Source organism: Pogoniulus pusillus, chromosome 16 (genome assembly GCF_015220805.1).
Source record: "Pogoniulus pusillus isolate bPogPus1 chromosome 16, bPogPus1.pri, whole genome shotgun sequence".
NCBI lineage: Eukaryota > Metazoa > Chordata > Aves > Piciformes > Lybiidae > Pogoniulus > Pogoniulus pusillus.
Window position 1 is genome coordinate 4,825,516 of NC_087279.1, and position 22,459 is coordinate 4,847,974.

At 42.1% G+C, this 22,459-nt stretch overlaps 1 protein-coding gene across 11 annotated transcripts in view; it reads left to right on the forward strand.

Moving 5' to 3' along the window:
- SHQ1 (SHQ1, H/ACA ribonucleoprotein assembly factor) overlaps positions 1-22,459 on the forward strand; it is a 135,576-nt gene that overhangs the window by 3,203 nt on the left and 109,914 nt on the right. For all 11 annotated transcript variants that reach the window (XM_064156209.1, XM_064156207.1, XM_064156208.1 and 8 more), the window contains exons 4-9: positions 557-679; positions 1,805-1,959; positions 2,435-2,547; positions 3,243-3,370; positions 16,121-16,275; positions 18,852-18,905. In XM_064156209.1, the coding sequence (XP_064012279.1) occupies positions 557-679; positions 1,805-1,959; positions 2,435-2,547; positions 3,243-3,370; positions 16,121-16,275; positions 18,852-18,905 (728 nt within the window). The remainder of the gene's footprint in view (positions 1-556; positions 680-1,804; positions 1,960-2,434; positions 2,548-3,242; positions 3,371-16,120; positions 16,276-18,851; positions 18,906-22,459) is intronic.

The window sequence follows — 22,459 nt, forward strand, 5'->3', positions numbered from 1 at the left end:
AACTCAATCTGCAAAGAATTCCAAGTAGTGCTGAGTAGAAATGAGAGAATCTTGAGACAGTCTCTTAGCTACCTCTTAAGAAAGAAGACATTGGCTTTTCTCCACACCTTTAGGTGTAAGGTATTTCTGGAATAAAGTATGTAACTTCTGGAATGAATGTGTTCATAAAAAAAACAAACCAGCACTAAACCCTACAATTTACTGCTTGCAAAGTGCTTGACTTAATAATCAGCTTGCTGAATGTATTTTCCTGTCATCTTCTGTTGATTGCTTGATTCATGGAAGGATTAAAAATGAAATAAAGCTTCCTTTCTATTTGTTTGCGTTTGTACAACGTGAGCTGAGAGACCACAACTTGTTAACTGTTTTTTATCATGATAGTTTTTGAATTTTGTGAAACTTCTGAAGTAAGATGCACAGAGATTGATGCTTAATAAAAATGCTACTCACAGGTGTCCCATCTTCTGTGAGCCTTTTTCTTTAGAAGGAAAACTGCATACTTTTGTTTCTCTTGGTTGTTTTAACACAATAACTATGTTCTGACTTTTCTTTTAAGGAACTTTTACAATTCAGTTACCTAAGGAGACTCCTGGCCAGTATTTTGAGGGACTGGACATGCTGACATCTCTTTTGGCACCAAAGAAATCAAGATCAGCAAAGCCTTTGGTAGAAGAGATAGGTATGATAAAACTTAGCTTGTTTATACTAGTGATACATGTACATAGTGAAATAGAATCATAGAATCAGTCAGGGTTGGAAGGGACCACAAGGATCACCTAGTTCCAACCCCCCTGACATGGACAGGGACACCCTACCGTAGACCAGGCTGGCCAGAGCCCCATCCAGCCTGGCCTTAAACACCTCCAGGAATGAGGCCTCAACCACCTCTCTGGGCAACCCATTCCAGGCTCTCCACTCTCATGCTGAAGAACTTCCTTCTCACATCCATCCTAAACCTACCCATCTCCAGCTTTGCTCCATTCCCCCTAGTCCTGTCACTCCCTGATATCCTGAAAAGTCCTTCCCCAGCTTTTTTGTAGGCCCCCTTCAGATGCTGGAAGGCCACAATAAGGTCACCTGTGAGCCTCCTCTTCTGCAGACTAAATAGCCCCAATAGTTCCAGATTGATATAGTGGTATAAGTAGAAAGAATACAGTATTTCTATTTTCTAGTCCAGGGTTTGAGAAAGATGTGAGTAAATCTGAAAGTATGGATAAGTGCAGAAATAACTGTGGGGTAGGTGATATCCATGGCATCTTTGTAACTCCAAAATAGGCTTAACAGATGCTAATCCTCTGTAGATCTTTGTACCCCTCTAGTGGCTGTATCCTACATCACACAGTGGAGTCTGCTTCCCACACTCTGGAACAGCTGAACTCTCAGCTCAAGTGATAGCAGCTAGTTAAAACCTTAGGTTCTGGTGGATGACTTGCTTAAAACCAGTATTTAACAGACAGGAACGTTTGACTATCTGTGCTTAATTTTTTAATACTCAAATTATCGGTAACATCACTTTGCTTTTGGTAGGAATCTGCTAACATCAAATTCTGCCCTTGTTGAAATCAGTGGAACAATCATTTCAGTCTTTGAGGGAATATGCTTCAAAACATTAGTGTTATTGAGCTTCACTTTTGAAAGCTGAAGAATTTGGATCAGGACCTGTGGATCAGATTTGGATCTGCCTGTATGACCCAGTGTTGTGCTGAAAAGATGGCTTGTTGTGTGATCAGTGCTTGCCTTTCTGTTATATCATATGTATGTTTTATGTACTAATTTTCTTTCTCTGACCATGCAACACATACAGCTGCCTCTGCTGAGTTGTCTGAGGAGGAGGAGGAAGAAGAATTTGACTGGGAAATAGAGCAGACCCCTTACAATGAAAGTCCAGAAAGCATTCTTCAACCACAGCACCGTTATGGATTTGGGAACTTGCGGTCAGGAGTGTTCCAGCGACTGCAGGTAGAAAATTTTTGTCTTTTCCTATCATAAAAGTTCTGGGTAAATTGTTGGGTAGGCTTCCTGCTTCATTTCATAGTCAGGTGGGGATCATTAGGTAGCTGTGACTGACTATTTTGCTTTTGCATGTAGCAGTACAGACAAACCTTTGTTCCTGCAGAAGTAGGGAGTAGTTGAGACTGAGTTAATTTTGCAGCAAAGTCAAGAGCCTGATCTGTTTCTGCAGTAATTTCAGTGTTAGAAAGGTCTGAATGGAGTTCTTGGTAAAAATGGCTTCTGGAAGTGGGCTGCTGTCACCAGCACTGTTCAGCTGCATGTGAAGATGTGGAGAAAAGGCTTGGATGGAGTAGGCCACGTGCCAGGTGAATAGTTGTGGCAAGCTACAGTCTGTGGGCATTAACACTTTATTGTCATCTTACTAGATAAATCTTGTGTATCATATCTGGGGCTTGGGCCTATAAATGTTGTCCACTTGCAGGATGAACTCAGTGATGTTATTGACATCAAAGATCCAGACCAAACTCCTGCAGATGAACGTAGGAGGCAACGGCTGGCAGCTGAGGCTGCCAAGTTTGACCCTGATCATTACCTGTGAGTATTGTTGTACTTCACTTTGTCAAGTGAAGGTACTTTGGTTAAAATATATTCACTTTATGTTTTTGTAAGTGATGGGTTTTGAGATCACCTTTGGAAATAATAGAATTGTAGAATCATTAAGATTGGGAATGACCTCCAAGATCTTGAAGGCCAACTTCTACCCAACACCTCCATGACCTCTAGACCATGTCCCAGAGTGCTACATCCACTGCCTTTTTTTGAATGCCTCTAGGGATGGTGACTCCTCCACCTCCTTGGACAGCCTGTTCTTATTTGTCTGGTTCTTTGTCTCATCACAGCAGGCCTTTGAGGGTATTGTTAAGTAGTGTCACACTCATCTGGTTTTGGTTGCTTTACTGTTTGATTACTGCTTAAGTTTGTATCCAAGCAGAGACTGTTGTGAACTGTTGCAGAGCTTTGTTTCATAGCCCACCTCTTCAACTGAATGCCCAATATTTGCCAGCATTTTTGGGTTGTAGATATCAGAACTTTGTTTTTCCCAGATAGAACTTACTGAACCATTCTGGGCTGTGAGGAAATAACTTCAAAATTCAAGTTCATGGAGCTTTTGTCTAGGCCACTTTGGGTTTTGCCTTCATCTCATGAAACCCTTTTTTCCACAGTGGAATAAGGAAGAGTGTCTTTGTGCTTTGTATGACCTTTGTTTTTCTCTTTTTTATTTTAACTAGAGCTGATTATTTTGAAGATGAAGCTATTCAACATGTTTTAAAGTATAAACCGTGGTGGATTGATGCTCATAAAAAAATGATAGCCTTGCAGAGAGAAAGCCATCAGGAGCATGATACTCAAACACTTGGTGAGAACATACAGATATGGACACACACCCTCCTTGATAATTGCTGTGGTGATATGTTTTAGGTTATTATTCTTTAAGGAAAAAATAGAGTTTTAACCTACTGTTTTCACTTCTATTCTTAGAGGAGTATTTTATTACTTCTGTCCTCAAAGAAAATGTTTTTTCTCTGATGATAGAATCATAGAACCAAGCAGGTTGGAAGAGACCTCCAAGATTATCCACTCCAACCTAGCACCCAGCCCTGTCCAATCAACCAGACCATGGCACTAAGTGCCTCATCCAGTCTTTTCTTGAACACCTGCGGGGACAGCAACTCCACCACCTCCCTGGACAGCCTATTCCAATGCCAATCACTCTCTCTGGGAAGAGCTTCCTCCTAACATCCAGCCTAGACCTCCCCCAGCACAACTTGAGACTGTGTCCCCTTGTTCTATCGCTGGTTGCCTTGAGACAGTTGGGTGTGAAGCAGTTGACAGTAAATTACAAAGTGGTCATTTTCCTGTTAGTTGTGTAGTGTAGTGTGTGATCTGTTTTCAATCTGCATAACAGATTTTGGTGGTAACTGTTCCTAAAGGCCATTCTAGAATTTCAAGTGTCAGTGAAGAAAAAGTTCCCTTTTAAGGGTATGCTGTAATCTTTGAGATTTCAGAGGAGCTGTCAGTGTAAGTCATGGCATCTGACATGTAATCAGACCCATCTTTGTGGAGTGATTGTAATAGCTTGAAAATGGATCACTTATTGCTGGTGCCTATCAACTCTTCAGAATTTTCAAGTAACTGTTCTCCCTTTCCTAGTTGTATTTTCAGTGGAAAAAGTAGTCAAGACTGGATTTTGTGCCTACTTCTACATATGGTGCAAGCACTTCACAGCAAGTTTTCAAAGAAGCAGCTGTGGAAGGTTGTGCTAATATAAACCCTTATATCTGTCTGATGAACAGGTCTTCTGAAGGATGTTTTGTTTACACCACGCAGCAGAGGTTCAGGGCAATTATTATTCTACTGCTATTGTGATACATCTCAAAGATATTTTTCAAAGGAAAATCTTTTGTCCTTTCAGGATGATTTCAGATTAGCAGATGACCTTGTAAAAACACTATTACCAGCTAGCTGAGATTACCTTTCTGTACACGGTGACTGGAGGCAGCATTACAAGTTACTGTTATGAGTTTTCTTTTATTGGCCTTTGTTCATTTCCTATGTCTGAAAATCTTATATTACTGAAGTAGATAATGATAATCCCTTCACCAGAGGTTCTTAACAAATATTAGTGCACTAATAATACCTGCACCTTCTTATATTCTACAGGAAAAGAATAATGGAATTTAGGTAACTTGTGTATTTTACTGTAGGTATAATCTGATCTTCATTACTGGGCTCTTTTCAGCCTCTGAAGTCAGAAATTATTAATTACATCCCTCATAAACATTTGATTTAAAAAGCATTGGACAAAGGTACAAGAGGCTTGAAAATATAATAATGAGAGGTTCTTTGTTTGTTTTCATCCGTTCATTCCTTAGTAAATGAAACACTGCAAATGTTTGTCTGTGTTATGAAGTATAATAAAAAGGGTGAGCTGCAGGATGATTTTATTGATAAAAAGATGTTTTTACTCCAAATTGAGATTCTGAAGAAGAATGCCATATGCGTGTGGCTGGAGTTTAGAGGCAAAACCAATAGACAAACTACTCAAAAGCCTGGCAAGCCTGCTAATGAAAGTTAGGCAGAAAACTGGGCTATGTAAAAGGTCATCTTTTCTCTAAACCATTTGTTAGAGCAGATACATATGTCATAAAGATGATAAAAAAAGTTTAGCCTGACCTTTATATGTCTGAGTAAAGAGGATCTTGTAGTTTTGTGGATCTTGAGGAAATGTAAGTAACATAATAGGCCATCTGGTGTTTGGGTTATATTAATGACAACAGCCACCCTTAGGAAAAAAATCAGTTTTGGTAACATACATGCTGCTCTTTGATTGGCAGCAGCTTCTGGGGATGGTGAGCAGCTGAATGAGTATCTGAGACTGTTGAAGATCCTAAACCTGAGAGACTTGTGGTGAAAGAAACCACCATGAGAGGGAGTACAGGTTCCACTTGAAGGTCTTTTCTGAATGGAAATACAAAAGGGCAGGCAGGAGGTGGGTCCAGGTTGTTTGACCAAGAATCTAATTAACAGGACCCTGTGCTTTATGCTTTATCCAATCCAAGGAGTGATCCAGCTTGTCCGAGTTACAGATTCAGGAACCCTTAGAACCTGAATGAATTTTGACTGCATTTCTGCATTCATATGCACTGCTGTGTGCATGCTTGCTAAGTGGAAGAGACCTAGCCAAGGCATGTAAAAGAAACAAAGACTGTGCTAAGTGAAGGACCTTCTTCACCACTTGAGAAATCTCTTATTATTTCCAGTAGCACTGGGGAGCAATCTGCCTGCTTTAAGCCAAGGTGTTGCTATACAGCTAGAAGGACAAGCAGGCTGTCAGTGTTATTGGAGTGTGCTTGTAGTAAGGAGCCTTTGAACACTAGTGCTTAGCTGTAAAAAGCCAAAGGGTACTCAAGCACAGAAGCTCTGGGGACTCCAGTGTTGTATGTATTTCAGTGTGTTTCAGGGTGTTTTATGAAGTGGTATGTGCTGATTCTTTGAGCCTCTGTTATGCACATATTACCCTGCAGGTAGGTGTGAGGTCAAACCTTTCGTCTTATAAAAATCAGATACAAATGTCCCCTGTTTGTTTTTTAACCTCTTTAAGGGCATAGAGGAGGAGGAATTGAAACCTTCATGCAGTTTCTTTTTATTCTTTATGGGAAAGCAGCATAGATTGAAGAGTACCTAGAATCATAGAATCAGCCAGGGTTGAAAGGAACCACAAGAGTCACCTAGTTCCAGCCCCTGTGCCATGGGCAGGGACACCCTACCCTAGAGCAGGCTGGCCAAAGCCTCATCCAGCCTGGCCTTAAACACCTCCAGGGATGGGGCCTCAACCACCTCTCTGGGCAACCCATTCCAGGCTCTCACCATTCTCATGCTGAAGAACTTCTCACATTCAGACTGACTCTCCCCACCTCCAGCTTTGCTCCATTTCCCCTAGTCATGTCATTCCCTGATTGCCTAAAAAGTCTCTCCCCAGCTTTTTTGTAGGCCCTCTACAGATATTGGAAGGTCACCTGGGAGCCTCCTCTTCTCCAGAATGAACAGCCACAACTCTTTCAGTCTGTCCTCATAGCAGAGCTGCTTCAGCCCTCTGAGCATCCTTCTGGACCTAGATTTCTCACTCTTCCTGAGTTCCAGATTTGTGTTAAGGAAAGCATCTAAAATAAGGCAATTTTAATCTTCTATGATGAGGACTTCCAAGGATGCAGCTTATGGAGAGGCTTAAATACCAGGGTGTTTTTACATATGTGCAGCTCACAGCAGGTGCACTGCCATAGCCAGCTTGCAGAATTGTTTGTGTGTCCTGTGTTGAGGAACATTTTGGTTTTGATTGCTTGTGCTGTCTGAAGTTGTTACATGAGAGCATGGAAAATGAGAGAGGTGATGGAAATCACTGTCAGATGTGCAGCGTTGTGTGCTGGGGAAGTCCACCACCCTCAAACATGAAAGGCTGTAGCTTTTCAGAGGGTTGTTTGTTGAAATGAAATGACTGGTAAGATAAGTTAGGCATGGTAGTGCTAAAGCCAATGATAAATCTACCACAATAGTGGGGTATTGGCACTAGAATTTGACACCTGGTACCTTTTAGAGTCCCTGCCTTTAGTGCTCTGTTACTGCTGCCATTAGGACAGTTCCCACCTACACTCTGTGGAATTCAGCACGTCACTGGGAACTGACTCCTCCAGTTACAACACAGAAAAGTGACTTTAGTGTGGGAAAGTGACATAAAAAAATAGCAGATTCCTTAGATGTATCTTTTTTACTCAGAAACGCTGAACCAATATTTTTTTTTTCCTCTTTCTGCTGATATATATTGATGTCCTTTTGATCCTTTATCTTCATTGATTTCTTGGAACCAAAAACTTGATTACTTTTGTCTTTATAATGTCTTTGGCTACAAGGAGCAATTAGAAATACAGATTGCCCCGGGGTTTGTTTTGTTTTCTCTGTTTTGCACGGCATTACAACGAACTGAAGATTTTGGTGTGGTTGATTACTGCTTTTACCCTCTTGCTTTCATCTCTGGTTATTCTCTCTTTTGTTTTTGCATCATCAGGGGCTTTTTAATGTCTCATTACCAAATGTTTTTTTTCTTTTCAGATCAGCTCCTCTCATTAGCATTTAAAGTCTTCAGCTCCAGTCCTTACCTTGAATCTATTTTTATTTAACCTTTTTACTTTTCCTCCAGCTTGTATGCCTGGTGTGTATGTTTTGTCATCTTTTAATTTCTTATTTTATTGTCTTAAGTGTCTCTGCTTTCTTTTGTCCTTTTTAACATTTTACTGTGTATTGCCTCTTCTTGTCCTTTGTGGGGCTTTGTTTGTTGTTCTTCCCCCTAGGCTTGTTACTGCCTTTGCAGTATTGCTGAGGAACCAGAAGGGCAAAATTCACTGTCGTGTTTGTAGCAGAATATCACTTTTGGGGTGGACGTTTCTAAAGCTGAAAGGCCCAGATTTTATTCATAGTTACAATGTCTAATGCAAGTCAAGTAATACTCCATAAAGCCTGACTAATTGCACAGCCTTTCCTGTGAGGGAGTAAAACTTCTGGAGAGCTTTCTTTCTGCTGCTGCTGAACATTAGAGCCTTGCTTCTACTGATTCCAGATGAAAGGGTTTTCTGTTTTGTAACAGTCACGTTCAACTTAGTTAAAAGTTCATTTCTATTCTACTTCAAATTGCACAACTGTAAAAACTCCTTTTTTGGGTAACACAATCTTCAAAGGCTCAGCCTGACATATGTATTTAATATAACATTGATATGCTCCAGGGATAATTCATTTTGTTTAAGGTAACCTGTCATGCTTCCCAGTGACCATTCCTTCTTGCTGATCTCTTTAGAGAATGAGAAACAATTTCTTTTCAAAGATCCAACTTTCAGTAGGGCTCTGCTCAAATACCTGCCATTACTGGTAGATTCATAAGTTTAAAATGAATCACTTTTCTTTTTTTATCAGATTTCTGCAATTGCCCTGTCTCTCTGTTGTACTCAGTCTTCCATTTTTTTGCAGTGTGTGTGCCTGCCTGGCGCTGTTCTGCTGCAGAGCAAGTATTTTTTATGTGGGGAAAGATTGCCTCTTTATTCATGCAAAAATTTTACCATAGATGTGATAGATCTCTATTGTAAAGCATCTCAGATTTTAAAAGGCAAGAAGAGTAAGACATGGAAGAAAGAATGATGAGTGATTTTGATCTGGCTTGTGGAAACTGCAGAGTTGTTGAAGAATAATGATGAAAATTAGCTTCAAGGAAATTGTGAGATCCAGGAAATACTATCCAAGTCCAGCGACTTTGTAGAGAATGGCTGGGGGAAGAAAGTCAGAAGTGTTATGAAGGATATGTGCTGTAAAGGTTGATGTGGGAATTGGAGATGGATGGAAGAAAATAGGACATGTGAAGATGTTTCTTCCATGGCATGGAAGAAAAGATATTTATGAAGGAGCTAAAATGGAAGAATTGTAAAGAAAGTGGGTGACTTGAGTGATCGTAGTTCAGAGTGAATATAGATGTGCAGAAAAAGACAGCTTTGTGTTTTTAGGGCTTTTTGTTCACCTCCTGAAGAAATGGAGCTTGTCTGATCACAGTCTCCTTGATAGAGCTTTCGAGGTTCTCAAAGCTGGCCATGTCCTACAAGTGTTGTAGAACTGGCCTCATGCACAAGCAGAGCAGTGCTTGTACTGAAAACCTTCAGTGCCATTTCTTTAGGTGCTGCAGAGTCCACAGGAAAGATACATTATCAGTGTCAGCACTGTGGAAAGTTTCAGGGGGAAATGCTGATTCTAAGCAAAACCCTTGGGCCTCATTCTAGTCAGAGTAGTGCTGCCTTTCAGTATCTTTTATTTTCAAGCTCTTCTTAGGAAGAGCTTGAAAAGAGAATTGTTTGCTACTGATTAAAATCAACAGCTAGCCAATTAATCTGCTGTCTGTTGGCTAATCTTCTCTAACTGGTGTTGCAGGTTCCTTACCTTACAGGGATAGAAGTACACATTTAAAACCTTTAATATTGTAGCATAATATTTTAGTTAACACTCAAGAAGAGAAAGAGAGAAAGCACCAGTTCTGCTGTTCTGCTTAGTTACTTTCTTTGGGGATAACTGTGGTACTTGAGACTTGCCTTGACAGAACTGTGTGCCAGAAGGCTGGACCAGCTGATTATCAGAGATAATTCCTGACTTAAACTCATCTGTAATTCACCATGCTTGACCACTGAGTCAGCTATCTGTCTAGATAGCATGTTTTATCTAAGTGCCCTTAACACATTTAGAACTCTAAGAGCCATGGCAGTCTTGAGATACAGATCTCACACAGGCTTGATTTAAGTGATGGGATCAGTGGTGTGAAGTATCAGACTCTAAGAAAACAACCTCTAGCTGTCAGACCTCATCCTCCCTTTTGGAGATTAAACTGTACTTCATTGACAGCTGGGGACTGAGGGGCAATTTGAAATATGTTTATTTTAACATGAGGGATGGCTAGCTGAAGTAGATGAGGTGATTAAACATGGTAATTGCTGTAGTATCATCTAACAGTAACTTTCTATGTGAGATGAATTTGATTCCTTTAAAAACACATATATTCATACACTGTCATGATTTTGGCACTGACAAATGTACAAAACATTTTAAAGTCTGAAGGAAAACTTGCCAATTTAGTGCTTGAATTAGCAGCAGGTGCTACTTTGGGTTAGGTTACTATTGTTCTGCAAATATTGGTAGATAAAATACTGGTAATGCAAGTGCGCAAACGGGTCCAGGCTTCCTATAGCAGCAGGTGTAATAGACCTGTTCTGTTCATCTTATGCTGTGCAGTTGTGGTTTTGAAATGGGAAAACAAAAATGTAGGTAATGGTTTTGCTGTCTTTATGAGTTCCAAGCATAGAGTCATAGAATTGTTTAGGCTGGGAAAGAACTAAAAGATCATAGAATCAACCGGGTTGGAAGAGACCTCCAAGATCATCCAGTCCAACCTAGCACCCAGCCCTAGCCAGTCAACTAGACCATGGCACTAAGTGCCTCATCCGATCTTGTCTTGAACACCTCCAGGGACAGTGACTCCACCACCTCCCTGGGCAGCCCATTCCAATGCCAATCACTCTCTCTGTGAAGAACTTCCTCCTAACATCCAGCCTATACTCCCCACTGCACAACTTGAGACTGTGCATCCTTGTTCTGTTGCTGGTTGCCTGTCAGAAGAGACCAACCCCCACCTGGCTACAACCTCCCTTCAGATAGTTATAGACAGCAATGAGGTCCCCCCTGAGCCTCCTCTTCTCCAGACTAAACACCCCCAGCTCTCTCAGCCTCTCCTCGTAGGGTTTGTGTTCCAGACCTTTCACCATCTTTGTCACCCTTCTCTGGACCTCAACATCTCTCTTGAATTGAGTGGCCCAGAACCGGATCATTTTGTCCAACCATTAACCCAGCACTGGCAAGTCCACTGCTAAACCATGTCCCTCAGCACCACATCTACATGTCTTTTAAATCCCTCCAGAGATGGGGACTCCACCGCTGCCTTGGACAGCCTGTTCCAAGGCCCTGACAACCCTTTCAGTAAAGAAATTTCCTCATGTCCAGCCCAAACCTCCCCTGGCACAACTTGAAATGGTTTCTTCTCATCCTGTCACTTGCTACTTGAGAGAAGAGACTGATACCCATCTTATTCCAAACTCCTTTCAGAGAGTTATAGAGAGCAATGAGGTTTACCCTGAGCCGCCTTTTCTCCAGGCTGAACAACCCCAGTTCCCTCAGCATCTCCTCACAAGACTCGTGCTCTAGACCCCCAGCTTTTTTGGCCTTCTCTGGACACACTCCAGCACTTCAGTGTCTTGAATAATGTATTATTCAAAAGCTTTAAGGAATGGCTGGATATATATTTGTGAATCTGAAGTATTTTCTCCAGAGAAAGAAGTGTTATTCAGAACACTCAGCACTTGGCAGCAAGTTAATGAACATCTATCCATGGGAGTTGTCTGGTATGACTCTTGTTTATTGTTCTCTAGCAGATTGCAGTTCCTGTGTTTGTGGTCCAGTTGTTTTTTGTTGTGATGCTTCAGAGAGTTTGCATTTTAGAGGAAGAAAACTTTCCTATGTTTTATGAACTTCTCTAGTAGTTTCTTTGCTTTGTGCTTAGATGGGAGATAGGGTTGGCATTTACTTACTCCTCTAGAATATGGATTTGGGGGAAACTGAGAAATGCTTGTTAGTAAAACTTCAAAAAGGAAAATTTTCAAGTTTTATTTTTGCTACCTTTATTGGACCATTTTGTATGTCTTACAGAGTGATTGGCTTTGATCAGCTACAATACACAATCTTCAGGTTGTGGTTGCTTATTAAGAGGAGTGGATTCTCAGTAGTGTTTTCAGTGCTGAACATAATGAGTTCCAGAAGAAAAAGTTGTAGTCCTGATACAGGTGCATCTTGGCTGCTGACTACAGCAAGCACATGGAGGTGGGCCTAGAAATATGACAGCTGACCTGTTTAATGGCTCTTTTGTCTGTGATAGATGCTCCTGTGCTTTCAAGGAATTACTTAGCTTCTTTGTTACAAACTTCTTCATTCTTGCCACTGTCAGAAGTGATTTCAAGCTTTGTGAATTTGTTCTGTAGTGGTCTTTGCTAAAAACTTCTGGCTGTTTGCCTTTCTGATTTTCTTTTCCATCTTCAGCTTCAGTCTCACTTCTCCTTTGTGCTTCTCTTCAGGGTGGAAGTGCCACTTGAATATGATTTAAGAATAAACTGTGTTGTACTCCAGGAGAGGAGTTTTCTACTGAAAGCTAGCTGGAATTGGAAATGCCTTTTTTCTTTCCAATTGGACATTCAAACTGTAAACACCCTGTTGTGCTACCTCATTAAACCACCCTACTGTAGCAACACAGAAACTGGCTTTATGTCTTTCAGAAACATTTCCTCCTTTCAGATGTGCTACAACACTGCACATCTGGTTTTATGAATAATTCTAATATGAATGGCAGAGGTGAGTCACTGAAGATTCAGTGCCATTTAAGAACTCATAAATAAATGTGCTGGTGGAATCTATATTCACCATCTGTAGTTGTGATTTAAGGGGTAATACTGAACTGCACTGCATTAGCAGAAAAGTGGAGTTAGAACTGCCACAGACTTGGCTAAATTGTCACTTTGTACTAGATCATGGTGAGTGGAAGAACTTGGCTTTCTCAAGGTGATATAAAAGCTGGAATTCCTCTATTTTTTTTGTGGGAGCATGTAAATAAATGGATGTGCCTTGATTCCAAAGAAATGTTTAGCTCATCAAGAAGTGTGCTAGTTTGAGCTTAGCTGGAATATTTTGGTGAGAAGAATTAGATTACAGGCTGTGAAAAGGAAACAGTGGTGATGACTACTTCACTCATAAGCTTGCTGGGATGTGTAAGAACAAGAACACAAACATAGATACCAGAGTTGTTCTCCTGACTTTTGAGCTGCATGCACTTTTCCCTCCTCTCCCTAACCTGCTGTGTGACTAATCCCTCTGCTTCCTAACCCCACTGGCTGATTCTCCAAACTCACTTTGAATGTAAGGCAAAGTCTGAAGTAAGGTAGAGGGGTGGGAAGAGGTGGAAGGGTGATTGGGAGCCCCTCCTGGGAACTCTGTTTTTTGGGAGGGCTGTTGTGTTTCTGTATTACTTCTTAATTTATATACAGCTATATATAGAAATATACATATTCTAAATACCTGCTTGTATCTTGTGCTAAGCTGTACATCTAAAGCTTCATTCAATTTCCAGATCAGCTGAGTCTAGTCTGGGTGATTTTTCTTAAGTGTATGGGGGCTCAGGTAACACCCAAACCATCACAAGAAGTTTCCACAGGAATTTAAATCAAGGTTTTCATGGTTATGAAGCTGATAGAAACATTTTAGAAGTTCATATTTTCAAATTGTTTTTTTCCTAATTTGTAATTTTATGTCTTGAGATGAGGTGTGTGCATAGGTAGGTGCCTTTGGCATCACAAGCTCCTGGGATAAAGACCACAGGTCTGACAGCCAGGCTGTATCCCTGAGAATGTGGAAATGATGATGAGCAGTGTTTAAGGAGAAACATCTATAAGCACACTTGCAGTCATCATCCTTAAGAGAGAAATGTGCAAGGAATAAAAAAGAACTGGGTTTAGTAGGAGTTGCAACCTTTTCTTTCTGTAACTGTGGTGTAACACACACACCCCCTCCAAGGATTTAAATGCCTGCGTCCCAAGGGTCCAAGTTTATTCCCATCTGTCTCATGCAACTGAGAAAGAGCTGTGAGAAAGTCTGCAGAAAAATGAGCAGCATAATTGCAAGTAGGATTGCTGAGACAGGACCTTTGATAGCTCAGGCATTCCAGAGGCAAATACCAATGTGGAGACATAAAATCCTAAACTGGAAAAGCTGGGAGTCAAGTGTGGGAATTGGGTGATCAGGTTGAGTTGTTAGCACTCACAAAGCTGGTGGAAGGTGGCAGCTCAGCAGTGTTCAAGGATCTGTCTCAGGGAGCCACAAGGACTTAACCCTTACCAGCTGCCTGCCTGGCTAGAGAGGACTCTTCAAGTGCTTAATCAGGGGTGCTGAACAGATGAATGCTTAGCCAGTATCTCATCCTCATCTCAGTGTTAACCATTAATTGTTCTACATGTTTCTACATCTTGCCCACAGCTTTTCACTCTCCCAGCTAAGTGTGCCAGAAAGTAATGACTCAAAGGGGTGATAAAAGAATAATTGAAGCGAATTTCAATGTTAATTGTAAGGTTTTGGGTTTGATCCCACTGCCCCCTAGAATAAATAATTAAAATTCAATTAGTTGAGGAGTGTATCTTGTCTCTACCTCTGGCACTTAGGGTTTGAAAGTGTAAACAAGTTCCTGTCCTCAGAGCAGTCTCCTTCAGTGACTGGTGTTTTATATTCAGGCTGGCTCCAGTGTTACTGGTGCTTGAACTGTCTGTGGAGTGGGACTTCCTCAATGTAACAAAGCATCAACTGTCAAACTAGTAACAATGCTTTTTCCTGTCAAGTTACCTTGTGCCTGCAAATTTCTTGGCTGTGGTGGGACTAAAACATGCTCACTACATCTCTCCTATTGAGTAGATCAGAGCCTATTGACATGGAACACCTGCACTGCATGCAGCCCGGATGAAAATCTCTTAGCTCTGGCTTCTGGCTGTTTTAATTGTACTAAATGGCTCCTTGATTTACTTCAAGTTTGTATAGATGGCTTCTAGTCAGTTACCTACTTCATCTCTACTGCTATTTCAAGGCAATTCTGTCATCCTTTCTGAAGTGTTCTTCAGAAGGTTACTATTCAGTATTCAATATCCATGCCCATACCACTGCTTTCTGGAGAAATATTTTGATGCATTGTCACAGCAGGCCAGCTTTGTTGTTGTCTTTCATATGCATCCCAAAGAGAAAGTACTGGGTGAGAAGCTTTGCTGGGTTGGCTCAGTATAGCCGTTCCTGACTAGATGTGGTCCACTGAAGATAAGCAAAATGTGGTGGTTACCACAGCTCTTTGGAAGCTTTCAAACCAGTGCTGGTGGGCATAAGATTTTGATCCTTCTTCAGTCTTGCACAGATGCTGTAAGGGTATTATCAGACAGCATAAATGAAACTCCTATATCAAGCCTAAGTTATTAGGTGAAATTAAGAGATTGATAGAATGGTTTGGGTTGGAAGAGACCTCAGTGATCATCTAGTTCCAGCCCCCCCTGCCATGAGCAGAGACACCTTCTGTTAGACCAGACTGCTCAATTGAAAGGTACAGAATTGCACCTTTCTTTTTTCTTTCCCTATTTCTTCAATTCTTACTATTTTCTGCAATTAGAAAATAAATTCTTGCCTTCTTGTTTGCTTATTTTTATCCCAATACTATGAGGAGAGGCTGAGGGAGCCAAGGTTGTTTAGCCTGGAGAAGAGGAGGCTCAGGACGGACCTCATTGCTGTCTTACAACTACCTGAAGGGCAGTTGTAGCCAGGTGGGGGTTGGTCTCTTCTGACAGGCAACCAGCAATAGAACAAGGGGACACAGTCTCAAGTTGTGCCAGGGGAAGTATAAGCTGGATGTTAAGAGGAAGTTCTTCACAGAGAGAGTGATTGGCATTGGAATGGGCTGCCCAGGGAGGTGGTGGAGTTGCTGTCCCTGGGGGTGTTGAAGCAAAGCCTGGAGGAGGCATTTAGTGCTATGGTCTAGTTGACTGGCTAAGGCTGGGTGCTAGGTTGGACTGGCTGATCTTGGAGGTCTCTTCCAACCTGGTTGATTCTATGATTCACAGTATCACAGTACTGATAATTTGCTGAGGTCCTGATTGTGCTTTTATATCTATGTAAGACACTCATGCATCTACAGAAATCCTTGGCACTTTCAAAGAGGTTCAGTATTGCCAGTGTGTACATGCAGTACATTTCTGTGCTGGAACTTGACTTTGAAGGGAATATATCAGAGTTTAATCAAAGTGAAAATTGAAAGCAGGAACGATTTAGACTCTTTGTTGAGTGATGAGTGACTTGTGATTAGTTATAGGCTTCTTATTAAAGAGACTGTTGAAGTAGTATTACCACCTATTAAAATGAATGTGCCAGCTTTCAATTCATAATCAATTATCTTTTTTACTTTTTATAGTTGTCTTCTCTGAGGAAGAGAGAGAGCAGATGAGAAGGTTCACAAATAAATCTTATCTCCTGGATAAAAGAAGCCGTCGTCGTGTGTACCTTGGTTTAATTGATATCCTGCTGGCATATTGCTATGAAATCTGTGTCAATGAAGGAGACAAGAATGTAAGTCAAAAAAAAACCCACCCCAAGCCATAAAAATTTAGTCTAAGGAACCTAGTGCTACACTTTGTACTGACATTTAAGTGCTTGCCTTTTAAAGTGGACTTAGTTCAAAGCATTACAAATACATAGTCAGGTAAGTTAAAATGACTTTGTATCTCTGGATTGAGCTGTTGGGATGTATATGGGTGGGTCCAGAGGAGGGCCACAGAGATGATCATAGGGCTGAAGAACCTTCCCTGTGGGGACAGGCTGTGAGAATTTGGGCTGGAGAAAAAAAGGCTTTGGGGAGACCTTATAGCATCCTTCCAGTACCTGAAGGGGGCTTACAAGAAAGCCAAGAAGGGACTTCTTAGAAGTGCTTGTAGTGATAGGATGAGGGTGCATTTATTGAGGTTTGAGGAGGGCAGATTTAGACTGGAGATTAGAAATAAGTTCTTTACAGTGGTGGTGAGACACTGGAGCAGGTTGCCCTGGGAGGCTGTGGAATGGAGGGGGGCTTCCTGGTGGTGTTCAAGGCCTGGTCTAGTGGGAGATGTCCCTGCCCATGGCAGAGGGCTTGAGCTGGATGACTTTTAAGTTCTCTTCCACCCTAAACCATTGTCTGAATCTATGAACTAGTATGATTACAAAATATTTCTTCTGGAACAGTATTTTGCTTGTAGGAGAGGAGCAGAGCTGCAGAAGACTCCAGACCATTCTGCTTTTCTGATTTGGTTTCTGCTGTAGTCTGTCTTGACTTAACTAAATGCAGGTTTCACAGAATAATAGTTCCTTTTTTATTGCTGGTTCTGGTTTTGGAACAGTTCCATAATAGGTATCTCTGTCTGTAGTAACACCACTACTGCTTTGGATTCCAAGAAGGGATGGGAAATCATTGTAGGACTGAAATGATGTGTTTACTGTTTTATATAGGCTGCCTTTATATGCCTGTAACAAAACTGATTTTTCTAAGGGGTTTTTTTTGTGTGGTTTTGTGTTTGTATTTTTTTTTAAGCCTATGCACTGACTATGGAAAGTATTTCTTGAGGTATTCAGGAAACTAGAGTCAAGCATTTAAAGTTTGGGGTTTCTTCAATTGACACATATTTAAAGAATAAAAAAATCCAAATGCAGAGGACTTTTCTCCTACTATTCAATCACTGGAGGGAAGTGGGAATGCACGTTTCCATTTTGAGAGTTCTGGTGTTTGCCCACCTCTTACATAAGCAGCAGCCAGCTTTATTTTGTGTTCTGAATCCAAGGTTTCTCACAGGAGATAAATTAAGAGAACAGCAGAATTTCAGAACTGATTCCCTGCTGTCCTTTGGAGAGCTTTTCTTTTTGCAGTGGACTTGCTCCCCAGACACAACTTTGTGCCTAGCGTCTCCTTTGCTGATATTAATCAGTGAGATGTCTTCTCAGTGCTTTAAATGAAAATATTGAAACATATAATCAAAACCATTCTATTCTAATCAGCCTGAACTGTGGGGGCCTGGGTTTTTGGAATAGCAGGCAAAATGTCCACACCTGGACTTAGGACATTTTAATAGCATTGTCTTTCAGCAGAATAATGGTAGAATCACAGAATCCATCAGGGTTGGAAGGGACCACAAGGATCATCTAGTTGCAAACCCCCCTGCCACGGGTAGGGACACTCTACCCTAGATCAGGCTGGCCAGAGCCTCATCCAGGCTGGCCAGAGCCTCATCCAGCCTGGCCTTAAACACCTCCAGGAATGGGGCCTCAACCACCTACCTGGGCAACTCATTCCAGGCTCTCACCACTCTCATGGTGAAGAACTTCCTCCTGACATCCAGTCTGACTGGCCATGACAGTCTGATGCTCCCGTAATCTGGGATGTTTGTTGTATCACATGTTAGTGCTGCACAACACTACAAATGCATGAAGAACACAGTTGTACAATTCTCTGCAGTAACTGTGTGGGATATGTGGAGAAAACACAGAGGGTTTTTTTTTTCCTTTTTAATATTTTTGGTGGCTTTTTGTTTTGTTTCCCCCCTCCCAACTCTTCTAATAGGAAAACCATGACATTGAGGCCACACAAATCTTTACTTGAGCCAGGATTATAAATGAAGGCTTCCTGGCTTTTTGCCCTGCTCATCCCACTAGACCACACTACCACAGAAATACTGTGAACCTGTCACACTTCAAGAGTAATGGCATTTTACATGTACCACTGGCTTTAGGACCCTGTCCGAAAGGCAGAAGTCTTGAGCTGTTCTCAGGAAACGAAGCATTTTAGCTTGAGCTTTGTTGATTTAAGTTCCTGTTTCTCAGTGAAAACGGACAGAATTCCATTCCAATACCATTTTCTGTGATTGCTGTTGTGTTTTAAAGGCTTTTGTTGCATGGAGTAGATATTCCCAGCATGGAAACCAAATCCGTTATTTAACATCTGCATTGCAATATAGTTTTTAATGCTGTCCTGTGGCCATTTCAATGCACATAATGTAATTACTGCTTCATATTCACAAAGGGTCTTAAATTGCTGCCAGAATGGTATCTTAAATAGTTTGCCAGCAGTCTTGAATGTTGAATTAGATAATACTTGTTTTATGGTCTCCTCTTAAAATCAGGTTGAATCATCTTGGAACATCAGGAAACTGAGTGCAACGTTGAGCTGGCTGGAGGTGAGTTAAAACTTAAGCTTGGCATTATGTTTGCTGTGTTGGTTTTGGGATTTTATATTGCTTTTGTGGTAAGGTTACTCTATTGGTATTGCAGGTGAGTTAAGTATGTCCTTTTTTATAATAAATATTACTGACCCTGACATAGAATCATAGAATCAACCAGGTTGGAGGAGACCTCCAAGATCATCCAGTCCAACCTAGCACCCAGCCCTAGCCAGTCAACTAGACCATGGCACTAAGTGCCCCAACCAGGCTTTGCTTCAACACCTCCAGAGACAGCAACTCCACCACCTCCCTGGGCAGCCCATTCCAATGCCAATCACTCTCTCTGGCAAGAACTTCCACCTAACATCCAGCCTAGACCTCCTCTGGCACAACTTGAGACTGTGTCCCCTTGTTCTGTTGCTGGTTGCCTGGGAGCAGAGCCCAATCCCACCTGGCTACAGCCTCCCTTCAGGTAGTTGTAGACAGCAATGAGGTCCCCCCGAGCCTCCTCTTCTGCAGGCTGCACACCTCCAGCTCCCTCAGCCGCTCCTCACAGGGCTGTGTTCCAGGCCCCTCACCAGCTTTGTTGCCCTTCTCTGGACACATTCCAGCACCTCAACATCTCTCTTGAATTGAGGAGCCCAGAACTGGACACAGCACTCAAGGTGTGGCCTGACCAGTGTTGAGTACAGGGGAAGAATAACTTCCCTTTTCCTACTGCCATTGGCTCTCTTGGCCACCTGGGCACACTGCTGGCTCATCTTCAGCTACTCTCTACCAGCACCCCAGGTCCTTCTCTGCCTGTCTGCTCTCCAGCCACTCTGTCCCCAGCCTGTAGTGCTGCTTGGAGTTGTTGTGGCCAAAGTGTAGAACCCTGCATTTGGCCTTGTTAAATCTTATCCCTTTGGCCTCTGCCCACCATCTGGCCTTATGAGTGTGGAGTATGAGCTCTCACCTGTCTGAGTGCTGGGCCTTCTTCTGGTCCATTCTGGAGGAGCTAAGGATAGGCACAAGTTAAAAGCTGCTCACATATGTGCTGTCCCTAGCTCTTGGGCTTGATTCACAAGTTCTGACCTTTCATTAGGAAGTAACTGATTATTTCTCTCATATGTCCACAGTATATGCGTGCAACTCCATGCTTATGAGAAGGAAATACAGCCTTCTGGCTCCTTGATCAGAAGGCACAGATACCTTCCCATTTAACTGGCTGAAGCACAGAAATAGAAGAGACATAAAGGCCTTAAAAGCAGGCAGTGTAATTTCTTAGTGTCCTTGTGTCGAGTCCTGTCTCAGATACAGGTTTTAATAACTCTAGAGGTGGCAGGCCTTAATAAAACAGCCTGTTGTTTGCTTCTGGGGGTTTTGATTGCTGAGCCTTTCTTCAGCCTTCCTAGCTCATCATTTTGCACTTCTAGCTTAAACTTTGGCTGAAAATCAGGTGTCTTCTGGCTTCTCTTCCATTCTGCTGTGTGTCTTCAGAGGCCATTGGAGGGAGGAACTGTGAAGCCCAGAAGTAAAAGCAAACCCAAGGAAAAGCTTCTGATACTCTGTCAAAATATGGTGTTTCTTTTTTTCCTCATATATCATGGAGAAGCTGAATTCTATACCCTTGTAGCAAATACACTCAGTTCTGTAACTGCAGAACTGTTGCCTCATCAGGGTTTTACTGATTGCATGGATATAGGCGGCTTTTTGCTCCCTTCTTTCAGGTGTTATTGCCTCATCCTGACTTGTTCACATGCTACTGGCTGTTTGAAACCAACATCTGCTTGAGAAAACAAACTCAGTTCTCTTCTTTCCACTTTCAAACTGTGTACTGGAAGCACACAGGCCTGTGTAATGAAATTATTACTGAGCTGGAAGTGGAAGGGACTTGACCTGGTCTGTAATCTTTCTTATCGTGACGGTCAGCTGGAAAGGACTGTCTTGCTCCCATTCCTGAAGTTAATGAGTCAAGTCTGTTTACAGGATCAAAAAAGTAATTAGACAGGATTTTTGAGTTTAGTCTTTCTAAGGTTTCTAGGAGCAACAGAAGAGAAAGCATTGGAGAGACCAGAGAGCAGTCTTCCAGTACCTCAAGTGGCCTACTGAAAAACTGAGAAAGGACATTTTACGAGGGCTTGTAGTGATAGAATGTGAGGGATTGATTGAAGCTGAGGAGGGCAGATTTAGATTGGAGATTAGGAAGGAATTCTTTCCAGTGAGGGTGGTGAGATACTGGAACAGGTTGCCCAGGGAGGTTGTGAATGCCACTTTTTGGAGATCATAGAATCAACCAGGTTGGAAGAGACCTCCAAGATCATTCAGTCCAACCTATCACCTAGCCCTATCCAATCAACTAGACTGTGGCACTAAGTGCCTCATCCAGTCTTTTTTTTGAACACTTGCAGGGATGGCAACTCCACCACCTCCTTGGGCAGCCCGTTCCAATGCCAATCACTCTCTCTGTGAAGAACTTCCTTCTAACATCCAGCCTAAACCTCCCCTGGCACGACTTGAGGCTATGTCCGCTGGTTGCCTGGGAGAAGAGACCAACCCCACCTGGCTACAGCCTCTCTTTAGGTAGCTGTAGACAGCAGTGAGATCACCCCTGAGCCTCCTCTTCTCCAGGCTGCACACTCCCAGCTCCCTCAGCCTCTCCTTATAGGCCAGGCTGGATGAGGCCTTGAGCCACCTGGCTTAGGGGAAGATGTCCCTGCCCATGGCAGTGAGGTTGAAACTAGATGATCTTGAAAGTCCCTTCCAACCCAAACTATTCTCTAAGGCTATGAACTAGTTGCCTAGATCTGTGAGTTGTTTGCAGTTGAACGTTGTCCAGTAGCAAGAGAGGAATGCAGCTGAAGCGCAGTGATTGCCTTAACTCTTGAATTTGTCTCAGATCCATATCCAAACACAGAGAAGGAGTTTTCTGCATGTGCATATCCTATAATCTAGCAGTTCTTGGCGCAGCCTGTGCCAACAGTATATTTCACACCCAGAAAATTCAGTCTCCTGGCACCAAGCTGTTAATAGCTATATCTGTTCTACAAACCATGTAGAGGCGGGTGTTTTCATCAATCTGTAAACAAAAGTGCCTCAGCTATGGTTTGTTTGAACTGACTGCCATTTTGCTGTGCATGACATCTACACACCTTAGCCTCTAAATATTAAATAACAAGACATAAATGATTCAGATGTTTGCTGGTGACCCATTAAAGTGGGGAAAAAGAAATACCCAAAAGGGAGTTGAGGTAGTCACAGAGTGCTAAGAAGTGCTGGCTTTCAGCAAAGGGCTTTGATTAAGTTTGATAAATTGAGAGTTCAAGACAAAATGGGTATTTTTATTTGAATTCATAAATGGTGTATTTTGTCTTGAAAAGTGAAAGCTGGGAAGGAAAATACTCTCTTAATCATAGAATCAACCAGGTTGGAAGAGACCTCCAAGATCATCCAATCCAACCTAGCACCCAGCCCTATCCAGTCAACCAGACCATGGCACTAAGTGCCTCATCCAGGCTTTTCTTGAAGACCCCCAGGGACAGTGCCTCCACCACCTCCCTGGGCAGCCCGTTCCAATGGGAAATCACTCT